This window comes from Melanerpes formicivorus, unplaced genomic scaffold (genome assembly GCF_026170545.1).
Source record: "Melanerpes formicivorus ecotype bairdi unplaced genomic scaffold, bMelFor1.0.p_v2 SCAF_7, whole genome shotgun sequence".
NCBI classification, from domain to species: domain Eukaryota; kingdom Metazoa; phylum Chordata; class Aves; order Piciformes; family Picidae; genus Melanerpes; species Melanerpes formicivorus.
In genome coordinates, this window is record NW_027142359.1 from 5,285,885 (window position 1) to 5,309,293 (window position 23,409).

Here is a 23,409-nt window from a genome sequence, read left to right on the forward strand (position 1 = left end):
AGCTTCTCATGTAGAAAAAGAAAAAGGCAAGCTCACATAAGAGAGAGGGAGAACTACTTGAAAGAATGTTGTAGCAAGGTGGGGTTGGTTTCTCCTGCCTAATAACAAGTGACAGAATGAGAGGAAATGGCCTCAAGTTGCACCATTTATGTTGGGTATTACAAGGAACTTATCCACTAAAAAGGGTTCTCAAACACTGAAACAGGCTGCCGGGGAGGTGGTTGAGTCGTTATCTCTGGTGGGATTTAAAAGGTCTGTAGATGTGGTGCTGAGGGACATGGTTTTAGCAGTGGACATGGTAGTTTTGGGTTAATGGTTAGAATATGTAGTCTTAATGGTCTGTTGTAGCCCAAACAATTCTGTGATTCTGCTTGGATATGTAATAATATTATTTTTTTTTTAAACCTCATCTAGGTTATTCTGAGTAATTCCAAAAATATCCCTCAACATGCCTGAAAACCCTGCTGCAGGTATGTAGTTTGAAAGTGGTGACTTTTGTTAAACAGTGAGAAATGAAGCTCCCTTCCTAACATGCTTTACTTTGTGGTGTAGATAAACAGCAGGTCCTGCAGATCCTTGATCGTCTGCAAGCCAAACTTCGTGAGAAAAGAGACTCCCAACATAATGAAAACCTGACTGTTCTAAGTAACACACTCAGGAGCCCTTTGTTTAACCAGATCCTGACCCTACAGCAATCCATCAAGCAACTGAAGGAACAAGTGAGTATACAATTACAGTTGTTGATGTGATGATAACCGTGGTGATGTTGGAACCTATATCAGGGTCTGTAGGAGTGTGTTAACCATAGTGCTCTCATTAATAAGATGTAAATTGGTGTGAGTGAATGCTGGGCTTTTTTTCTGGTCAGGCTAGTATCCACAGAGTACCGAAATGAGGAATGGTATTGCAACAAAGGGATCATGGGACAGCATGCTTTGAAAGGGTTGAAGAAGAGGTAGGTGCTGAGAACTACATCAGTTAGAAAAAAGCATCTGCAAAAGAAATCAGCACTAGTACTTGGAGTTCTGAACACAGTTGGAACTGGGATCTTGTGTTTTTCAGGGAAACTAAATAGTTTATCAGCTAACTGGCAGCATCTTTTCTCCTGAAGACACTCACTGAGTTACTGCTGACTTGTTTAAGAATGGTTAATCTGCTTTGGGAAATAAAATCTAGATGACCATTCTTGAAGATTTACCACGCTGTGATGCAGACATACCCAGGCTTCAGCTTCATCAGTGAAAGGAACTTGTGTGGGCTAGTTTATAATGCAATCTGACCCTGATTTTCTGGACATGGGCATCAAGGACACATCTGCATGAACAGGTCTCACTGAGCAGTTAGCATAGTCAGGCATGAAGACTTAAAATCAAGGACTAACTTGACATGCCCTAAACAGCAGTGATCCCTATCTGCTCTTACAGCACCTGCCCAGGTGCAGATAGAGTGGGGTGGGTGTCAGGGGGACAAGGCCACCTTGCTGTCATTGACAAATGTATTGCAAATGTGTTCCTGCCTGGGTGGCATGGTAGTGGTTGTGACGTTAATTTTTAGGCTGCATTCATATAGGTGCTGCATCTATTTTTTCCTCCTGAAGCTTGAATGTGTGTCTGCAAGCTATTGAAGATGTATGAAAATGCAAATATATCTAGGAGCATAGTTTGTGACTGGGGCATAATGGATTTTATATCCAGAATGTTCAGAACTATCCTGACATTCTTTTCAGGTGTGTTTCTTGAGAGCAATCTCACTCAGGATGGGATCTTTAAGTTTACTGTGTTGCACTGGGAATATTTCTGCATTCCTTTGTTATCTGTCAGGACTACAAATTGAACTGCAAGTTCCACCAGTGGTAGTTAGTTTGTACCCTAGGCTCTCCCTGAGGAGGAGGTAATACAGACCAGGCATTTGGCTCCTGAGTGACTAAGTGACCCTTAAAAAATGTGGATTCTCATGCCAAAATTGTCAAGGTCTGCCTGAGTTGCAACGGTGCTTGAGTGCCTCTTTAATGTTTTTGCATGTGCTGCTTCTGGAATATCAGGGTAAAAAGAGGATAATGGGCACAGGCAGGGAAAAATAGGGAAGTAGTAAAGAAAATAACTGGAGTAGAATCAGAGCTGAAACGTTCAAGGAAAACAGCTCAAACTTGATATGGTAGCTTGGTTATAGCTTATATATTAACATGGCCTAATTTATACTGGTGTGTATATTTGTGTGAATGGGCACATATGAACATATGCATGCTTGCTTGCTTTGGCAGTCTTCACACAAAATGATATATGTGAAAATCTTTTGGGTTTAATAGCTTTTTTGCACCTTTGTTCATTTTTAACAGCTCAATTACATGCCTCCTGACCGGTCAGTAGATTTTGATTTTACTAAGAGAGGGCTTCTAGTGTTTGCTGACAAATCAGTTGCTGCTGAGAGTATCTATACACCCTGCAGTTCACCTGAACCCAAAGCATCTACCTTCACTCCAAACCTGGGAGTGAATGAATTTAATACCATCATCCAACAGATGGCAAAGGTAAGGCTTGCAGGTTTAGTGAACCAAACTTTTTCTTGCAGGCTTTTGGAGTACATTTTCAAACATGGTCTTTAATGTGCATCTGAGAGTGTGGTGCCTCTTATACTATAAAAGAGTAGTAATGCTGAGGCTAGTTTGTCCCTGTGAAAGATGTCAGCAGTAGACAGTGGTTAGGTGGCTTTTTGTGGTTTTATTCTTGATCAGTTGTTGGTTTGGCTTTTTTTGGTCTTCCTTTCTACCAAACACAACAATGTGGAGAAGATACTTCAATTGCCAGAAAGTGTTTGATGCCACTTAACTGAAAATGGATATTTTCTGCAGAAATTTGTTTTGATGGAGAAACTTGTTTTATCAAGCACCTTTTAAATTGGCAAGGCATCAGCTTCGTTAGCATGTGAACAGTGCAAATGCTTAAAAGAACTGGCATGGGATATTTTATTGAACTCTTCATTTAGTGTGTCCTAACTTTGCCAGGCAGACACCAATTTCATTAACATGTGATGTAGCATGTACCAGATGCTTGTGGAAGTTGTACAGGTGCAGACATCCACCCATGTGGGATTGGCATTTATACCACAAATGCATTGTTCTGTGTGACTATGAGCCATTAATTTAATTGGTTAGTCATGCCTTTCTATATTAAGTAACTGTTGCTAATTGACTACCTTAATGTAGCTGTAATATTTTGAGCATAACTCTTCTCATTAGTGTGTCATTAACTCATCAGATAAAATATTTAGCAGTGAAGACTGCACATTATTTTGGCTAAAACAGCTGTGGTAGCAGTACATTCTCTAAGTAGTATTTCCCAGTAAACAACCCCAGAAACCTTGTATCAGAACTGAAAAGCAGGCAGTTGCAAAAGGAAACTTTGAGGTGGGTTTTTTGTTTGTGTTTGTGTTGTTTTTTCTTTAAGTGTGAAGTTGCAGGGAGGAGAAGGAAATTAATTTCCCTGTTAAAAAGCTGCAGTCTTTTGAATGCACTCCTAAAAATCAGCATTAAAAGCAAGGGAAGCCAAAAGACAAGTAATTTAGTTTAGCTGTGTAGCATTTCCAGAAATCCCAAATATATTGCTCTAGACAGCACTTCGTTCATAGTTTTCATCCAGTTTGGAATTCATCTCATAATGTGAATGAAGTGTGAAAGCAGCTCTTAAATTCCCTGAGGTTTCAGAACCTCAGAGTGCTTGCATATCCAATACTCTGCTATATTAAAAATAATAAATGGAGGAGCTTTTATAGAAATAACATATTTGGTGTTTCACCTTTGTTTAGTCTTAGGAGGAGAATAATTCTCTCAGTGTTATAAATTTTACACTAGATCATTCTATTGCATTAAAAATTAGCAAATCTTTTCTTTTTCTGTTTTATCAGGGGAGACAAATAGAATCAATAAAAATCGAAAAGCCTTCTGTTGGAGGTCTTGGGTTTAGTGTGGTTGCCCTTAAAAATCCCACCTCGGGAGAAGTTGGTGTCTTTGTCAAGGAAGTCCAACCAGGAAGCATAGCTGACAGGTGAGACCTTTATAATTGTACTTTAAAATTACAGTATTTCCACAAAGGGAAAAGTCACAACTTGCATGCTGCAAACTCTGTCAGACTGACACCTTTGTCTGGGTTATCTGGTGGGATATTTTCTTAGTGGTATCTTGAATTCTGGCTTTTCAACTGAATGGACTCATGTTTTGAGGATCAGATTTTCAGAAGAGTATTAAATATCCAAGCCATTCATAAATGGAATTTCCAGAAATTATGACTCACTTTAGAGACTCTTCAGTACTGATTAAAAAACAAAAGAAAACCCAGAAAAGAATAGAAGGGAAATAAAAATTAGGCTCTGTCTGGATTTTTAGGCATTGTGTCCCTGAAAGATCTTCACATCCCCCCCTCCTCCTTGTTTCATTATTTATGTGCCTATGACAATGTCCTATTTATAGTTAGTTTTACTGTTTGTTTCCTGTGTAAATTTAGATCCAGTCCTCCTGACAGATCCATGCACAGATGTCATCATAGAATCAAGGCTTCAGGCAGTTTCTCCCCGTATTGTCTGTGGGTTTTCACCCAACAACAAAAGACAGAGCAGTCCTTTAAAAATAAAATGTGATTGTAAAACCACAAGAGCTGGCATGAGACAAATGCAGTGCTTGGAATTATGTTTCAAGAAAATGTGTCTAGATTTCAAGTCATTGGTGTCACTTTTTAAATAACACATGTCAGGAAGTGCCAACACAGGATGACAAAAAGAGTGGGGAGAGGTTGGAATGATAATGGCTATGGGCCCACAGAGAACACACCAGAGAACTCTTAAAGAAAAGCATATTAGGCTCTTTCAAAGTGGAGACAGATGGACTGATCCGGATGTCAAAGGAGGGTGAATGTCTCACTTTAGGATTTGATGACCTGCTGCTCACTTTCTTTGAGAGAATCTGAAATATGGTTAGTGCTTGAAGAAAGTGATTTCTGAGAAACATCTTAAACATGGCACAATAAAGAGGAAGTTTCAAATGCGTTAGTTAAGATGTGCAGTTATATTGGTTAGGAGTTTATAAATTTCCCCAGCATGATTCCCATTTTGCTTCTGAGACAAGATCTCCTGGAGGCTTTTTTTTTTTTTGATTCCTACAGAGCTTTGAAAGCAGTGTCGGTCTATGTAACAGTTTGGTCTTGTGCTCAGAATGAATATTTAACAAAGGAGATGAGTGATGGCTTCTCTCCTGTCACAAACCTAAATTAATCACTATGGGTGAATTAACTGTGAAATTTAGGTTCTCTTATGGTATAAGTTGAACTGTGTATTGCCTGAAGAAGGTTTGCTCTCTGAAGTTTGGTGCTGTAAATTTTGAGTCAAATATAAATATGCAGCTTATCTGTCTTTAGGTTAAGTAATGACACAAACCCATATCACAGCCTGAACTGTAGGTGCTTAGAGATCTTATCATGTGGAGCTAAACGTAATCACGATAGTTTCTAGTTCATTGTATCCCTAAAACCCCAAGTTTTTTTCTGCTCTCCAGCATCATCAGGAAAGGATGAGAGGATTTAATTGAATTTTGAATAGAAGCAAAGGAAACAATAAAGCAAATTTCTGTATGCTGATAGAGTTGGAACAAAATCTGGCTGGGCAGCTCAGTACAGTGTGGATTGTGTGCAGTTTGTATGTGGGTGAAGAGAGTCTGATAAGCAGATTTGTTTTAATATCTAAATACTTAACCTTGCATAGCTGTGTGTTTTGCATGTTCATATTTCAATTACATGAGCCTGTTGTGAAGTCACTGCACTGCGTCTGAAAATTGCTTTTAATGTTTTGTTCAGGGATCAAAGACTGAAGGAAAATGACCACATACTGGCCATTAATTGCACCCCATTGGATCAGAACATTTCCCATCAGCACGCTATTGCCCTCCTCCAGCAAGCCACAGGATCTCTACATCTGGTTGTTGCTAGGGAGCCACTTCAAGGAAACAGCAGAACTTCGGCTGTCTTATTAAGTGATATAAATCCACCTGAGACTGTGAGTTGTTGTAATACTGTCAAAATCAGATTTTGAACTATGCTGGGTATTTTTTTGTGGCTGGAAGTGTTTGTTTTAGCAAGCTTTACATTTAGGGATTTTGTTCTTTTAATCAGATTTTCTGTGATGACATTTCATTTAGACTGATCATGCAATAAGTATAAGGCTTCCATAGCAAAGCTGCATAAAGTTGTTGTAAAATAGATCCTGGGTTTTTATGGGATAGCAGAAGCTTTAGTAGATCAACATATTTTTAGCAGCAGGGTCTGTTCAGCATAGGCTGGCTGAAAGCATTTTATGAGTATACTCAGCTGAAACCTCCTTGTGCTCAGCAATTAAAGGTGCTCTGATTACATCTTAGAAGAGTGTAAACATAACCTATCGTGAGCACTGCTTGAAATATCCCAACCCATTTAAACTTAAACTGCTCAAAGGAAAAAGCCTTGTCTTTGTCTTAAAAACAAACAAAAAGTGTCTGTCAAAGAACCTCTCAATCCCTGTTTATTTATCAGGGGATTTTTTTTTTATCTGCAAATTTCATTGATTGAGGAGCCTTTTGTTTTCTTGAACAAGGAGATATTGTCACTGGGACGTGTAATAAGCTGGGGCTGAACTTCCATCTGTGTTCAAACCATATGGTCCAGGTGGCTTGACTGAATTTGGTCAAACTGCACACCTAAATCCGGGGTTTGCAATATTGGAGTCTTAATTTATTACGTTAGCAGGTTTTGCTGAAAATCTGGTTAAGTGAAGTGATTGTCCTTATTCTCAGTAATTATTTCCCTCATGATTATTACAGAGCTAGTGAAATCTGAAGGTTTTAGTGGGTAATCAATATTGTTTATTGCACTGAAAATTTTAAAGAATTAAACTTTAACTGCTTTTTCATTGAAAGATCTGTGCTGAACAGACTAACAAAATAAAATACAAATATATATCTCTACAGGGGATCTTTAAACTTCTTTTATGATATTTAACTGGCTTTGGCAAAGAATTTCAGTATGCTAATAAATCCTTTATTCACAGAAGGCTTAAATCTGCCTACTTTGCTCCATTTTGGTTTCGATGAGATATTAATCTGACAGAAACATTGGCTGGGTTTGAGTTGCTTAACAGCTTTGTTATTTTCAGATTGTCTTGTAGAACATAAGGTCATGGTACAGCGTAGCTTAGAAACATGCTTCCCCTTCAGTGTGACAGAATATTGTACCACACTATTAATTCAGTGAATACTGGGGGATGCTTAGAGTGTGTAACTGAAATAGCAGAAGTAGGAATTTGGGCAACACGAAGTGAAAATGAGGCCAGTGCAAGCTCCTTGCCTCTGTTTTTCTCTGTTGTTTGCAGTAGTCTTGATTTATGAAAAACTAAAAGGATAGTTTTCATTTTGGCAAGAAAATCTTTAAAATTGCTTTTTTCTTAGGCATTTTTTTCCTAGTATCCTGTTAGCCTGAAAGTGAAGGACAAAATGTATGTTTAAAAAAACAGATGAGAAATCCCACTGCGTATTTATAAGGAAATGAAGCCGACTGAACCAAATCCAACAGATCTCCAATATGTGGGGCAGAGAGAGAAAATTGCTCTGATTAATTCTGCTCATTCCTGGGACATGTGAAAGTGAGAAACATTAAAAGATTGACTGAAATTAAAATCTCCTGTTTTTATTATTTGCAGATTCACTGGGGCCACGTTGAAGAGGTTGAGCTGATTAACGATGGTTCGGGATTAGGCTTTGGAATTGTAGGAGGGAAGTTGAGTGGAGTAGTTGTAAGAACAATTCTTCCTGGGGGATTAGCAGATCGGGTAATTTGTTATATTATGTCACTTCTTGTTTGATTGTAAAGTATAATTAACTGTTTTGGACAAAAATAAAGCCTTAAAATAAGCTAATATGCTGAAACAAAAGGAAACTGATAGCATCAAAGTCTGAATGCCAACATATACTTTATAAGTAAATATGTTGAAGGTATGATTGAGGGAAAAGTCAGTGCCTGATAGGAATTAAATTGTTTCTCAGACACTCTTTGGCTTTTAGAACATTGTTACAGATGCAGAAATTCTAAAAAAAGTCCTGTACCCTTCTAATATTTTCAGTACGTTCAGCCTTTGGTCAGTCTTGGAGGGGACATGAATATTCTTAATGAATTTTCATATTCTATCTAGAATTTGGCAGCTTCTGTAGGGACAAACTCTCCAAATGACTTGTCAGGCAGGAGAATCTTCCCTGTTGCAGAAATTGCATTGCAATAATTTGGTTTATAGATTGAAGATGTCCTGTTTTGAGTGGATTTTGATGCCTGTTTTGTGGTCTGACCAGTTCAAGGAGACACTTAGGGTTCATGCAAAACCCTTTGAAGTTACTAATATCTTTTAAAGTGGCACAGGCAGAGTTTGAAACTTTAGTTGCTAATCTTTAACCACTCAGTGCTACGTGTAGCTACATTTCAGGAGTAAAGCGCATGTAATAGCAAAACAGGTTTGGATTTTTAGTGTGAACTTGGTCACAACTAGTCAAGATATTTGAGGTCTGGAACCCATGCAGACAAGATCTAGTAACACATGAGAGAGAGGGTCTAAAGTGATTCCTGTAGCATAGGGTGGAAATGAAAACTGGGGATTCTGAGATACTGGAAAATGTTGGCTTTTGCTTGGTTGGCTTTTGCTTGACTGCCTCCCTCTGAACCTGTCATGTATAAATGAGTATTTATTTAATTATTGTGGAACACCTGTTTTGCTGTAAGGAATGAAGTGCTTTGGCTATGAATGAAGCATGTAAGTTAAGAACTCACCACATCATTCTCAGGTGAATGAGACATCATTAAGAACATGTGAAATAATGAGCACGTATATATGTTAAAATTGGATGAGTTTGCAAATGAGTTTGAGTTAGTTCTGGGAATATCTGCTATGACTGATGTATAAATCAATGCACCTAAGGTGGTGGAACTGTGCAGATCAATACCAGCTGAGAGTTTGATCCTACGAATGCTTGCTTATAATAGAAAGGATGTAGGTCATCAATCACAATCATCATCTAAAAAATAGTTTGTATGGAGTCTTGTTACCTTCAGTGGATTTACTCACTTGAGTTGGAGCTAGTCAGATGAGAAAAATTTGACAGGCTAATATAAAAGCATTAGGAAAAGCTCTAAATGCCACAGAACCTTCTCTACTGGGTTGAGGGTTGGACTTGGATGATCTTTGAGGTCTCTTCCAACTGGACGTTTTGTGTGATTCTGTAATCCCAGCATGGCAGAGGTTGGAAGGGACCTCTGGAGATCATCTAAGTCCAACCCCCTTGCTAAAGCAGGGTTATCCACAGCAGCACAGGATCACAATGTCCAGGCAGGTTTGGAATCTGTCCAGAGAAGGAGGCTCCACAGCCTCTCTGGGCAGCCTGAGCCAGGTTTCTGGCACCCTCAAAGGAAAGGAGATTTTCCCTATGTCCTAGGGAGAGCCTTTTCAAGTCCTAAATCAAAACACTGTGCTTTTTATTCTAACTCCTCTCCAATTGTGGGAACATAAGACATTGCTGCTCTTTTCTTCTAAATGAGGGAAATATACACTGTTTCAGGAGTGGTGTTGTTCAACTGGTGTATCTTAGTCATGGTTTGAAAGGTTGATTTGCCACAGTTGACTGCTGTGGAAAAAAAAGTGTGTGGTTGTGCAAACACTTCCTGGAATTATTGAATATGTTGCCATGGTGGTCAGTTCTATGGTATTTTCTCGCACTGGCTCCCATGGCCATGAAGTTGTCTGTCAACAGTTTCAATTTTGTGGTGAAAAAGATATTTTCTGTATAGACTGGAAAAATTTTACTTTGTTTCTATTTGAAGGATGGGAGGCTTCAGACAGGAGATCACATCCTGCAGATCGGAGGGACCAACGTGCAGGGAATGACCAGTGAACAAGTTGCCCAAGTGCTGCGGAACTGTGGGAACTCTGTTAGGTTGATTGTTGCAAGAGACCCAAAATGTGGAATTATGGAGACTCCACCAACTCCTGTGAGCTGGCCAGTCAGTACATTACGTTCCTTTCAAAATGGAAATGTAAGTATCTGGTGTCTGCTTATGACATTTTAAGTGTGTTTGTGGCTTGTGATCAGAAAGGAGGAGAACAGGGTGGTGTTGAGACCTAGAGTGCTTTTTCTCTTTTGAGTTTCTAGATATCATATGTGTGCATTTAAGTGGTCATTATTGCAGCCCTTCCTTCTATAATTTTCCCTTTTTCCTGTAGGTTATTAATACCAATAATCTTGGCATTGGAATGACCATCTTTGCAGAATTTATTTCAGTGCGGGTAATTTAATTACCAAGTCCATCAGAGTTATCAATAAATGGTAGTTTCAGTTCTCCTTAGCTCGTTATATTTTTACTAATCAATCATTTGTAAGTGGATTTCAAACTTGCCTGTGAATTTTCCCTAGTCTGAAATCCAGAGCGCTATGGCCACACCAGAATTATTCAGCTCAATCATCTTTTTATGAAACAGAAGTGCAATGTTTTCATAGTCTACGCTACTGTCTGTGATAGGAAATATATCTAAAAATTTTGAAACTTGTTTTAGCAAATCTTATCATGGTCATATCAAAGTCTCTTGTTTTTGAAGGCATTCTCTTCAGTTTTGAGTAATTAAAATCAACAAATGCTACACTAAGTGTACAGTAGGTCTCGAAACATAAACAAAGCTGTGCTTGTGTACCATCTGCTACTACTGTGCTGCTTAGATTTAGGTGTAGAATCTGAGTAGCCTTTTCTTTCTTGTCAAGTTTCTTGAACATGAGTGCAAGCAGCTATTTTATTTATTTTTTTGAAGCACCATCTTTAAAGGTCAGACTAGCAGTCATAGAGTTACAAACTCACCTTGTCGCTTACTGGATATAGTCGTTGCAAAGACACCCATTAGCTTCATGTCTTCTGTCTCTCAGGAAAATGAGCCTGAAGCTGTCAGTCAAGTCTTTTGGGTCCTTCTCAAGCTTCTCCTCTCAGTAGAGGGATTGGTGTAATAGGAAACACCGAGTGGCAGAGAGATGGGAGAGGGCAATCTGTGTACCTATGGTTAGACTTTTAAAAGTGGGCATACCTACTCTGGAGAAAAAGGCTTTCCTAGAGAATCAGCATTGCTATGAGGTGGTACTTTGCTGGCTGTCCTATGTTTTCTAAGGCCTTGTATGTTTTATTTCTTCACAAAAATTCCCTTCCCTGCTTCCAAGAGGCAGGCCTGTTTGTCACTAATCAACACCTGGCACTGTAGATGCTACACCCTTTCTAAAATGTTATTCCTTGTGGATGTCTTTTCAGCATCCTCCTTATTCTTGCTATGTTGTGCAGAAGGGGGGGGAAATAAGTTCAGGTTCAATTTAATCTACTTCTTTCTGAATGTCAGCTATTGTTTTCTGAACTACCTGGTGCCTTTGTATTTAAATTTGAGGAAGCTCCTCTTGCTGATTCTTGAGAGATTTGCTGAAGTCAAAAATAATGGCAAATCTGAATATATCTGTTAATGATGATTTTAATGCTCCACCTTTCTGTTCATGTCTGACTTACAACGGGTTCTTTCCTCTAATCTAATTTCTCTCTGTTTTCTAAGTGCTTTCACCACCTGTGAGCTTAGGAATGGAAAACATTTTCCTTGTCTATTTCACAAACCAGCAGAAAAGCTTGTTTGTTTGTTGTTTTGGGGTTTTGTTGGGAGGTGGGGGTTTTATTCTTTGCTTGTTTGGGGGGACATTGGTGTTTGGTTTGCACTTTTTTTCAGTTTAATATTCATATTTTAGCTCCTTGAAATTTCCTGTAGTAGAGAATAACTGAAAGTATTTGTCTGTGTATGGGCACAAACCCCCATATTATCTGTGCTGTCCAAGTTAGCGACGGCAATCTTAGCAGCCTACTGCTGCTGACTGTATTAGGACTCTGAATTTTCCAAACTCCGTTTGTACAGTTTCATATTCTACCAGTAACTTTGCTTAGAGAAAATATCTGTAGTGATGGAGTACTGACTATGAAGGATTTTTGTCAAAACAGCAGGATTCACAGGGCCTTAGCTCCTTTTCAGATGTTTCTATAGGCATATTTACTGGTTTAGTTCCCTCTCCTAAAGATAAGTGACAGAGCATCAAAACTTATCTTCATCTCCATCGGCATCTTATGGAGCAAGAGAGTTGGAAGCATTTAATGAGTTGGATGAGTTGGCTAGTGGAGGGATGTGTGTGAGATAAGGAGATAGGTGCCTATTGATTTTTTTTAATTTTTTTTTTCCCCCCAGCAAAAAGTAAAATGGATACAGCTGTAACTTTGAGCTGGGTTTTAATACAGGTCCTTCCAAAGCTGATACATTGTAAGCATTTGATTAAACTTCTCTTTTTATCACTCTTACAAAATGTTTTCCAGTTTCTTGGCCCATTTTTTGTTGTTGGCAGTGACACCATCCCTCTTGATTTCATCACTTTAACAGATCTTGCTCTCATCGTAGAATCGTAGAACTGTTTCAGTTGGAAAAGCCCAACTGTCAAATTGAGACCACCAAGGCCATTAAACCATGTCCCCAAGTGCCATGTCCACACATTTCGTGAACTCCACCACCACCTCTCTGAGCAGGCTGTTCCAATGCCTAACCACTCATACAGGAAAGAATTTTTTCCTAATATCCAACCCAAACCTTTGCTGGCACAATTTCTGGCCGTTTCCCTTCCTTCTGTTACCTCACACTAAAGAGAACAGACCTTCTTTTTGATCTCTTTGGCTGTATCCGATTACTAAAACTAAACAACTTTATGTATCTTAATCTTTTGCAATCTCAGATCTATGTGCTGGGTTGGTTTTCCTCTTTGGTACCACCAATGCCTTTGGTGTGTTCTGTCTAAACTCTGTTGTGCGCTTTTGATTTGTATGTATCAGAGTTGCGGAGAGATACTGAGGCCAGCTTTTTATGAACCCTTTTTCCCTGCACTTTCCCAGTTGAAGGTCAGATCATTTTACCTAGTGGCTTGGTAATCATTCTCCAAACCCTTTGCTTGTTACAGGTTTGTTATGTGCTTCTCTTTCTAAATACCATTTGTCAGGAGAAGCCATCTAATGACTTAAACAATAAAACATTTGCAAATGCATTTCCTCTGTTAGGTTTTAGTTTGCATTTAGTGAAAATTATTTCTAAGGAGTCTCTTGCTCCCCTTTGCCTTGGACAACCTGGAGGCTTCCAGTGCTCTTTGCCCTTTGGTGGCATTCAGATCTGACCAGGATCCTGTCAAACTCAGTAAGCTGATGTGTGGGAAGGCTGACTTTTGAAACGATTTTGTGGTTTGGGATCTAGCATCAAAACAATCAATAAGCTCAAACACCTTTCTAATCTCCCATGTTTGCATTTAAATAAGCAGCTGCTTCTGTAGTAGAGGTGTGCCTACTCTGTATACATGTGATCTCTTTCATTTCAGGGCATCAAGCCTGTCTCTGTTTAGAGAACCCTTTCCTTCTGCCCCTTGCTTTCTTAGTAGGTGATAACAAGGAGACATAAGCATCAATTTTTCTGTCAGAAATGTGTGGTATGATAACTCTGTGTATTTATAGCAGGTTTTCATGCTTTTTAAACTATCCAGTAGCAAAAGCTTGGCCAAGTGGATTCATCACACTGTTTATCAGGACTAACGTAAAAGGGAGAGAAGTTCTGAGCACTTCCAGGGTTTCTCTTGTCTTGTGAATTAATTGAGGTGTTGTTACGAGTGACAGTGGAATCCAAAGGGAAAGGGATGATGAAAACCTCTGTTTTCCATAAGATGTAAATATTATACCTTGGGCAGTTATGTGGAGAAAGTATAATGAAAGAAATTTAACAACAGCTGATAACTTTGGATGGCAAACCTTACGTATTTCTCTTGCAAATATGAAAATATTTTCCTCCTAAAATCAAAATCCCTACTCGCTTCTGAACGTCTTTATTAGTCTTCAGTCTTGTAACAGAGCTGTGAACTGATGAGTTGTTTTATACTGTCTTGTGCTTTACTTCTAGGATGATACCAATCTTTTTGAGACTTACGATGTTGAACTTATAAAGAAGAATGGGCAGAGCCTGGGGATAACAATCGTTGGATATGCTGGCACAAGTGATATGGGTGAGTTCTACAGGACGTGGTAAAGTCTAGGTTAGGGACTTCTCATACACCCTTTATACTATGGGGAGGAGGGGTTGTATAGTCTGGAGAAGAGAAGGCTGAGAGGGGAATCTTATCAATGTTTGTGAATGTCTGAGGGGTGAAGATGCCAAGCTCTTCGTGGTGGTGCCCAGTGATAGGACAAGGAACAATGGGTACAAGCTGGAACAAAGGAGGCTCCACCTCAACACAAGGAGGCATTTCTCTATTATGAGAGTGAGAGAGCCCTGCTGTAGGCTGCCCAGAGAGGTTATGGAGTCCTTGGCACCTGTGGTATACAGCACAGTTCAGATAGCACATTTTAAGAAGAATTTCAAAACCAGAGTATGGGATGTCCCTGGAGTTTGCATTAACTTCTGAATGGCACATTCAATATGTACATGATGGCTCAACATGCAGCTTTGCTGTGCTTGATGTGTATGCCATCTTCACAAGATGAGGTCTTGGAGTTGGCCAAACAGGTTAGTGTAGCTGAGCTAGGATATGGGATGCAGACTCAGTTGTGTTTTTTTCTGAATCATCTTTAAATTAATACTGTTTACTCAGCTTTCAAATATTGGTTCCACAAATGATAACATCTTTAAAATTGAATCAACTGATTATGCAGTTTTACACAAAGGGGTAGTACTTTTTATCACTCCCCTTCCTCATAAGACTGAAGAATGTGGTCTGGGAAGGTGAGGCAGGTGGAGTTCATAGTATCACAGTATCACCAAGGTTGGAAGAGACCTCAAAGATTGAGTCCAACCTGTCACCACAGACCAGTTGCTCACTAGCCCTCTTCATTCTTAGAAGATCCTCTTGTGCTGCTGATCAGGAATCCCAGGCCACTGCCCTGAGCACTGTGAAAAGGGTTGGGGAGGAGCATGTGCCACACAATGGGAAAAGACATGGACAAACCATGTTGGTCAGGTGAATGAGGAAGCTTAGTGCCCGGGAAAGGAAGGATGAAGTGTCAAGCTTGACTGGAGTTACAGAGCAGCATCTCATGTCGGGGAGGATTTTGTGAAAGAGAAGGGTTACTATTCCAGCTCATGATTGGATTTTGGTTTTTTAACTGGACTTTTGGGCCTGTTTTATTTCTGTGTTCTAACTAGAAATTTGAATTAATAACCTAACATCAAGCATGACAAAGGACAGCTTTTCTGGTTTCCTGGTTTCTCATTTTTTCTTTTTTTAAAACGAAAAACCCTATTTCATTAAGATTTAAAGTACTAAATTCTTTAGCTGTAAGATGCTTGAAGTCCTGATCAAAGTACTTAAGCACATACTTTACTTTTAGCTTAGATAGTCCTATTGAAATCAAATGCAGCATGGATTTAAGTGATTGTGGTTTAAAGCCTGGGTAAGCACGAGGAGCATTGAAGAGGTGGCCTTCTGTGAGACGTTTTAAGTGAAATATTTTGAGGTCGGTGTAGAGGTGGTGGTGTCTGCTCTGGGTTTTTTCCACCAGAGATCCTGTGTCAAGCTGTGTGAGTGGTAACTTGAAATATTGCCGGTTTACAGAATCATAGCTTTTTGGCCAGAAGTGGTGTGTGAAAAAAGACTGTAATTAAAAATCATACTAAGAAACGAAACAAATTAGGTTAATGGACTTGTTTCTCTTCTGCTCCTCCCCCTGCCAACAGAACCTTCAGGGATTTTCGTGAAAAATATAATACCTGGTAGTGCTGCTGACTACAATGGCCAAATCCACGTTTATGACAAAATTGTTGCTGTAAGTAAAATAGTCTGCTTATATTTTGTTGTAGAAGAATGACTTCATTACACATCTCAGTGTTAAAAGAAAAATGTAATAAAGACTTTCTAAAACTAATTAAATCTCCTTCTGTTGCAGAGGAAATAATTTGGTGGCTCCTATTTGTTTGCATAGGTTTGTAACAGGAATGAGCTTTGGCTTGCTGTGGTTAAAATATGATTTTATATTCAAAATAGTAATAAATAGGAGTTAACTATGGAAGAGGAAAGCATTTGGATTATTCCAGAGTGAAGTATCTTGGCTTTTGGTCTGAAGTAAAGATGAGCAGCATCAGCTTCTGTTTGAACTGAATGGGATTTGAGTGTGGTTAAGACCCAAGCTTTATTTGTAGAAAATTAAAACCCACTGCATAACAGTGAATTGAATAATGGCCAATTTTACATTCAAGGAGGAATGAATTACACAGTCTTTTTGTTTTAAGAGATAATATTTATGGAGATATGATTTTAAATAACTTCTAAAATGTGCTATGCCAGACCTTCCAGAGTCAGCTTCTCCTTTTGTGAGGGCAAAAATTGATACAACCCTGTGCTTTCTCCTGCAAAGCTGCACATAAAGCTGCTGTTGATGCATGATCTAACATAGTATTTGGGGTGTAAATTAAAGTATTTGAGAATTAATGTAAGGATTTGGCTTTCAGAGTGGATTGCATGAGTTACCTATATGGGCTTGTGTGGGGCATGTGTGAAATCCATGAGAAGACCAATGGTTCTAATGAACTGAATTCTAGGTTGACTACTTTTGCTGGGCAGCATCATCCACAGTAGTCCTCAAGCAAATCTATTTTAGAGGGAACTCAGTGCATATTTATATCAGAGAAGTAAATTCTGTTTTGTGGTTGCTTCATGAAGACAGAAGAAATTACTGTTGTTTTTCCTTTTAAAACTGCATTTTGAAAATGTCATCTAATTAGTGAGATGTAACTGATTTAATGAGATTGTTTTGCAAACACTACTGTCTTGGGTGAGTAACCCTGTAATTTCTGCACAAAATAACGTGAATGCTGCTTACAGTGTATGATGCAGCCTAAGAAGGTAATGTGATTACTGTTATCTTGATGTGGATTGCTTGGTTTAGGTTGATGGAGTTAACATACAGGATTATACCAACCAAGAAGTGGTAGAGGCATTGCGTAATACAGGACAGATTGTGCGCCTTACCTTGCTTAGAAGGAAATCTTCTTCCACTATTTCTTCAGAAGGACCTTCAGATAAAGGTAATCTTTTTTATTGTATTTTTATTATTTTTTTCAGCAACTAATTTTATTTTTCTCTCCATTTACAGTTAACCTAACTTAACAATTAGGTTTAGATACCACATGACCCTGCATTCTGTAAGGGGCACACTGTAGAAAATGAAATACTTGAGGAGAAATGGAAAGAAACAGAAATGAGGGATTCAGCAAAATTGAGTGCAAAACTCATGTGTAGCCAAAAAAAATAAAGAGTAGTTAATGATCTTCCTACTTCATATATTTTGCAGCATGTGATTTATTTTTTTCATCTGTTTTCACAGTGCAGCCAACTGTTCCAACCTTTACGTTCCCTGGAGTTGTAGGGCCTGAAACTAGTGTGGACACTAAGAATGAGGAAAACCAAGAACAGAAGGATAATCTTCAAAATGACAGGAAGCAGACTCTACATAACACAGGTGGATAGGATATCTTGCAGTGTCTCTTTGGGGCCTTTAGAATTGTCTTTAATCCATTTTCAATACTGATGGCCTGTTGCGGTTTACTCCGTCTTTAGCTTTTGTAATACAATAGCTTTTCTTCGGAGGAGCCTGAATAAAAAGTCTCTCTCTGTTGGGTCTATCAACTCTTCTATCCAATCCTATCCCTAAAATTTAGCACTTGCCACAGGTTTGTTGAGAGTGCATTCTGTCTCCTCATGGAAGTCACTGGTGAAGATACTGTATTGTATAAGTCCTTGTAGCTGCTGACTTTCATAACTGGCTGTCAAGCCATTAGTTATTGCTGTCTTTGATCCCAGTAATCCCTCTAGTTTTCTGCTTGTTTAGGAGTCATGAAACTCATACTTCCTCAGTTTCCAAATGAGAATGCTGATGTAAATGGTGTCAAAATCTTTGGTAAAGCTGAGGTGTCTCACGCTCTTCATCCACATGTCCCTTTTGGCAGTCGGATTGGTCAGTTATTTGGCAAATCTGGATTCACTGTTCCTGATTTGCCTTCTTATCACTTTTATCTTTGGAAATAGAAGCCAAGAGGAAGTATTTCATGTTTTTTCCAGGGTTGAAAGAGTTCAGATTAGGCAAGTGTTTTTTAACAGCAAAGGCCGTTGGACACAGGGACAGTTCACAAAGCTGGCATGGCTTGCTTTGGGTTTTAGCTGACTTCTGAATCAAGGTTGGAGATCTTTCCAGAAGGCATCCTTCAATTTCCTACAGATTTCTGGGCTCTTCTACAGGAACTTCTGGATGAATTTCTACAGCTTGTGTTAAAGTCAGCATAAATTATCCTTATGCCTTGTAGTTTCTAAGATATGTAGATGTAATAGAGGATTCTAAATTACGGCTGTCAATGAATAACAATTTTGCCGTGATTGTGGAAGATCTGTCAGCATTAAAGACAACCTGGAAACGAGAGAAATGTAGCAGTTCCTGTGTTCCATTCTGGTTTACTTTTCCGTCCAAGCCTTGTAACCAGACATCCTTTGTTGTGACTTTTGCATATTCCCAGAAATAAGAAGCCAAAACAGAGGTGATTGAGTAGCTGAGATGTGAGGTTATCAAAGCATTGTTTTAGCTGCATGAGCTGAAAAGCTTATACTGATTTATAGTTACTGTAGATGAATAACTTACAGATTTAGCAAAGGGATATAGTTAAGGGCAAAAGAGCTGGGAGGACTTCCACTTGCTATGACAGAGGCTAGAAAAGGGCAACATATGCTGTCCTGTGTCACTTGGCCAGTCCTTTTTTTACTGTGGGACTTTCTATGCATGCAGTATTGTCTTTTTCTACTGAAGCGAACAGTATCTCTGCAGTCAGTTCCTGACTGCTCATGGTTGGGTTATCTCACGTCACATGCTGCAGATGTCTGCCCTGATGCAAAGAGAACTTTGTGAGGAATCTGTTACATAATACCTAGTGCTGTACAAATACGGGATATCAATGCCAGGATTGGTTTATGCCAAGAACTAAAATTGCTTTTACCTGGCTTAAAGTTACCAAACTCTGTTAGATTTAAGGTATGTTATCTAAATATGCTTTAGTGAGCCCTGTTCTGCTGAAAATCATACTATTCTTGATCCCTTTCGTAGTTTGGGAGTGTGCTGCTTTGATGTGGATCCACTGCCTCCCCATAAGTACACCACAGCCCATAGCTTCAGAAACGTGTAACCAAGTTGTATGTATGAGTGACTCCCCTTCAGTTCTAGTCTCATAATCCCCTTCTTTAGAGCTCTGCAGAGCGTGGTGCAGATATTGTTTGCTTGCAGTTGGATGCTGCCTGTGATACCATCTAGCAGTGCTGATCCTCCATGGGCCAGCAGGATGATGCAAGGGGCATGGCTTGGGGAGGGAGTAACAAACTCAGCAGGATGGCATGCAGTGGTAAGCAAGTATCACTGCAAGCTTAAACTGGGCTTTTTCACAGTGAGAAAACTGCTTTAAGTTACAGGGTTCTGCAAAAGCTTTGTACAGCTATGAAGTGTGTGTGTATCTCTCTTAAAAAGTCTTAAAATACCTGGTTGCAAATTTTACTCTTGCTGAAATACGGGGTCTAAGATTTCACCTTGGCATAGAATTTAATGGCCAACTTTAAATTCCAAAGATAGGTGCTTGTTTTGGACAGGGTGATTGGCACTTCATTATAGTGGTGCTAAAGTAAATACTGTTAATTTAAGGCTCTGACTAAACTCTGGAAATGCTTTTAGAAGTTTAATGTAAAAGGTATGTTTCATAAAATATGTATTACTTCCCTTTAAGTCCAGTTGTGTGAAATTCTTATTAAATTGTGTTTCCTGGAGAGGTATTAAATAATAATTCTGGCCAGGCAAAGCAATGCTGAAGCAGTTCTGTTACAAGGGCAGCGTGGTTTAGGATGCTGTGTGCACAAGGCCTGAAACTTTCTGCTAGCAGACTAGAGGCAATTAACTTCACAGCTGCATCTGCAAGACTGCAGACTGGGCAGAACTGCTTTCTTTTGCCTTGCAGCAGTACTCAGAACCCAAAAGATATGATGATGCTAGTCAGGCACTTTAAAGATGGCTGGAAAAATATATCCATAGTAAAGCAGATAAAGTCAGTGCATTAATGAAGTGCACTAGAGTACAGTACACATCCTTCTAGAGTAAGTTTGTGAAAGCAGGAGGAAATTGCAAGAAAAAAAGGTCTTAGTTTTGAAGATGCTGGGAATTTTGACCCAGAAAGATTATTTTTACAATACACTTGTGATTTATTCTTGTTTCTTGCTAATTAGAAATGTAAAACTGTATGAAGTGCAGGCAGAAGGATGGACTAAATACACTGGAAGTTGTTGCTAATGGAGGCTGTCCCTGGGAAGTGTTTTCACTTCTGGGGCCTTGCATGTTATAGAAGATGTGGTATGTATCCCAGGACATGAGAAATCCAGCTGGATGAGAGATTAGAAAGAAACTTCCTATTAGCTGCCGTGTAGAAGAATCTGTTGGGTAGGGGGAAGGGGAATTTAATGTGAATTGGGCGCTGTCATTGGAATTGAATGTACTTAATTGAAATCCCTCCAGCCAACTTTTCCACAGCTCTGGGGAAGTTACCAGCAAAGACTTCAAAGGATGTTTGAAAGAAAGGAAGGGGGAAACTTCAAATGGGGACATACATTAGCACCTGCTCTGAACAACTCAGATTTTGGTAATGTGTTTGGGAAGTGACAAAAAAATCTGTATGCAGCCACCTGAACACAGCTTACAGTTACTAAGCTGAACTTGGAGTTTGACCCTGAGATTTATTACTCCTGGTGAACCTTAAAATCCGTATTTGGCTGCACCAGGTGTTTAGGTCCTGTGTGTTCATGCTGTAACTTTGTAACAGCAGAAAAGGAGACTAAAGTATTTCTGCAAAGAGAGGGAGCAGAACAATGTGTTGGTGTTCTGATTTTGCTACAGTTAGGAGGTACATACAGTGATAAGCCTCACAAGACTGATTGCAAAGCTCAAAACAGCAACTTCTTAGACACTTCTGTGAAATTTCAATGGAAGGAATAAACCTTAACACAGAGCTGAGGATTTTGGGACATTTTGTCTTTCCTGGTTTGTGGAGTTAATGTATTACAGAGAGAACTGTGGGTTGTACTTAGAAGTTTTTGTTCTTGATGGAGTTTCTTTTTGGTGATAGAAAATAATTATCTGAATTGCTGGAATCCTTGAATATCCATATCTCCCTGAGCCTGTGGGTTAAAGGTACTCCGAATATTTCCAAGTGAAATCTAAGTCGTTAGGCTCTGAGGGGTGTGATTTCTCGGTGCAGATTAGACAATTTGCCTGTCTGGCATGACAGAAAGTGAGTGGAAGAGATACAGTGATTAGTTATGTGGCTGTGTAAGTTATCTGAAATCTTTGCTTTTAATGAGCGGAAAAACTTCAAAGTTATGAATGATGTAATGAGGATTGTCTGAAAAGCTCATGTTTCATCTTTGCAGTCTACAAAGGTGTTGAAAGCAGAGGCAGCTTGACATCCCCTTTGTGCTGGCTTTTGCTAGTTGGTAGGGTCTGAGCTTCTCTTGGTGTCATCAGAATTCCCCCCTCGAGATATTTGACTCGCTAGTTTGTGTGCAAAATGTGAGGTTGTGATTTACATTCTAAATTTCAGCACGACACATCAGCAATACTAAGTGGTCTGTGCCTTGTCTAGGCATCTGACAAACTGTAACAGTCACTCAGGGTGGGGGGCAAAAAAACAGTTTTGGGTAATTCAGCCCTCAGTTGCTGCTGCTGTAGCTGCTAGATGGAATTTGCTTTAGAGCTTGATTCTTACCAGTTAAACATTGCTTCACCTTGGAACTTTATATGTGCACTGAGCTTCTGGATGAGGTCAAATGCAGGGCAGCCAGTCATTTTATGCTGTCTAGCTCTGTCAAATTGTCTTACATGAATGTAATACTGCCTTGGTTGCATAAGTAAGAAAGCTGAAAAGATATAAATGTCAAGATAGCCAAGTTCCCATGGAAGACTGGTTTAGAACTGGAGTTTATATTAAAGCTCATGTTACTTACTGGCCTAATTAAACTAGACAAGCCTTTATACCTGCCAAATGTATAAATAAAGTCTGTAACTGCATTGTGCTGACACAGCCCCTTGATAACAGCAATATCTTGTCAGGTGTTTTACTTCTTAAGGGGGTTCATTCTGGTGGGAGACGATGCTTCCCTGGAGTGGCAAGCAGTTTTTATAGCAACAAATTATGAAGTCGTGTGAAATTTGTTTTGCAGCCTGAAAGAATGATTTATTTACAGTACTATATGGTGCAGAACTTGCATCTCATCAGTGCAAGCATCACCTCTTCTGCTTCTCAGCTGAATAAATCACATGTTAGCAGTAGCTGACATTTTGCATTGTTTTCCTAAGAAAGACATTTTTGATTTGCACTGTGTGATATAGATCCAGCTTAATGCACTTTCCTTTTTGGGTTTATTACTTATAATCTTTTGTTTACAATGAGTTTTTATTGAAGTATTTTGAAGTAAATGCACTTCTGAATGTACAATACACTTGTAAATGTAATATTCACTTTTATTTCTAGGAAGAGTCCCACTCCCTCCAGCACATGAGCTGAAATCCAAGTGGCAAAACCTGCTGGGACCTGAATATGAAATTATGGTATGTTATCTTTCAATAAACTACAGTCATGTGTGTTATTTCTTTAAATTACAGATCTGTGAACTTAGCATTACAGCCTGTTTATAGAACAGTTTAGTGTTTGGAACAGATCAGTAACATTGAATTTTGTTTCCCTTAACACCAAGGCTAAAATATAGGAGTGTTATGATGAGTTGGGGTTTTCTTTTATGATGTTTATATAGATAGTATTGTTATACAGATACAAGACAGGAAGAGTGACTTAAGAAAATCAACTGACCTTTTAAATCTGCATCACAGCAGCCACTTAAAATATGTGGTATTTTTATGATTTCATTTATGATCTATTTATTTTATTGTGTGCTGGGAAAAAAAGGCTCAGCAAAGAGCTCCTACGTTTCACAAAGTATCCTAAAATTTTATTAGGAGAATGAAAGAATGATTATCAAATGTGCTGGGAAAGGAGGAAGTAATTCACAGTAGTGCAACTTTGTGGTGCCAGTGTCTATTAGATATTTCTTCACTTCACATTAAGTAATTGCCAAGTAAAAGATTGTTTTGATGAATTGTCGTAAGGAGCTGACTGAACTTATAATTCACTACTGCTTTTCAGTGCTGTCTTAGCCAGTGAGTACAGATAAAAGACTCCAGACAGGGCTTTTCCTGAAGACTTAAAAAA

At 39.0% G+C, this 23,409-nt stretch overlaps 1 protein-coding gene across 7 annotated transcripts in view; it reads left to right on the forward strand.

Moving 5' to 3' along the window:
• PATJ (PATJ crumbs cell polarity complex component) overlaps window positions 1-23,409 on the forward strand; it is a 169,536-nt gene that overhangs the window by 5,174 nt on the left and 140,953 nt on the right. For all 7 annotated transcript variants that reach the window (XM_068140752.1, XM_068140751.1, XM_068140754.1 and 4 more), the window contains exons 2-13: window positions 415-470; window positions 553-719; window positions 2,336-2,527; window positions 3,901-4,040; window positions 5,838-6,036; window positions 7,711-7,839; window positions 9,873-10,085; window positions 14,038-14,140; window positions 15,808-15,896; window positions 17,016-17,154; window positions 17,454-17,588; window positions 22,675-22,751. In XM_068140752.1, the coding sequence (XP_067996853.1) occupies window positions 449-470; window positions 553-719; window positions 2,336-2,527; window positions 3,901-4,040; window positions 5,838-6,036; window positions 7,711-7,839; window positions 9,873-10,085; window positions 14,038-14,140; window positions 15,808-15,896; window positions 17,016-17,154; window positions 17,454-17,588; window positions 22,675-22,751 (1,605 nt within the window). In that variant the 5' untranslated portion in view covers window positions 415-448. The remainder of the gene's footprint in view (window positions 1-414; window positions 471-552; window positions 720-2,335; window positions 2,528-3,900; window positions 4,041-5,837; window positions 6,037-7,710; window positions 7,840-9,872; window positions 10,086-14,037; window positions 14,141-15,807; window positions 15,897-17,015; window positions 17,155-17,453; window positions 17,589-22,674; window positions 22,752-23,409) is intronic.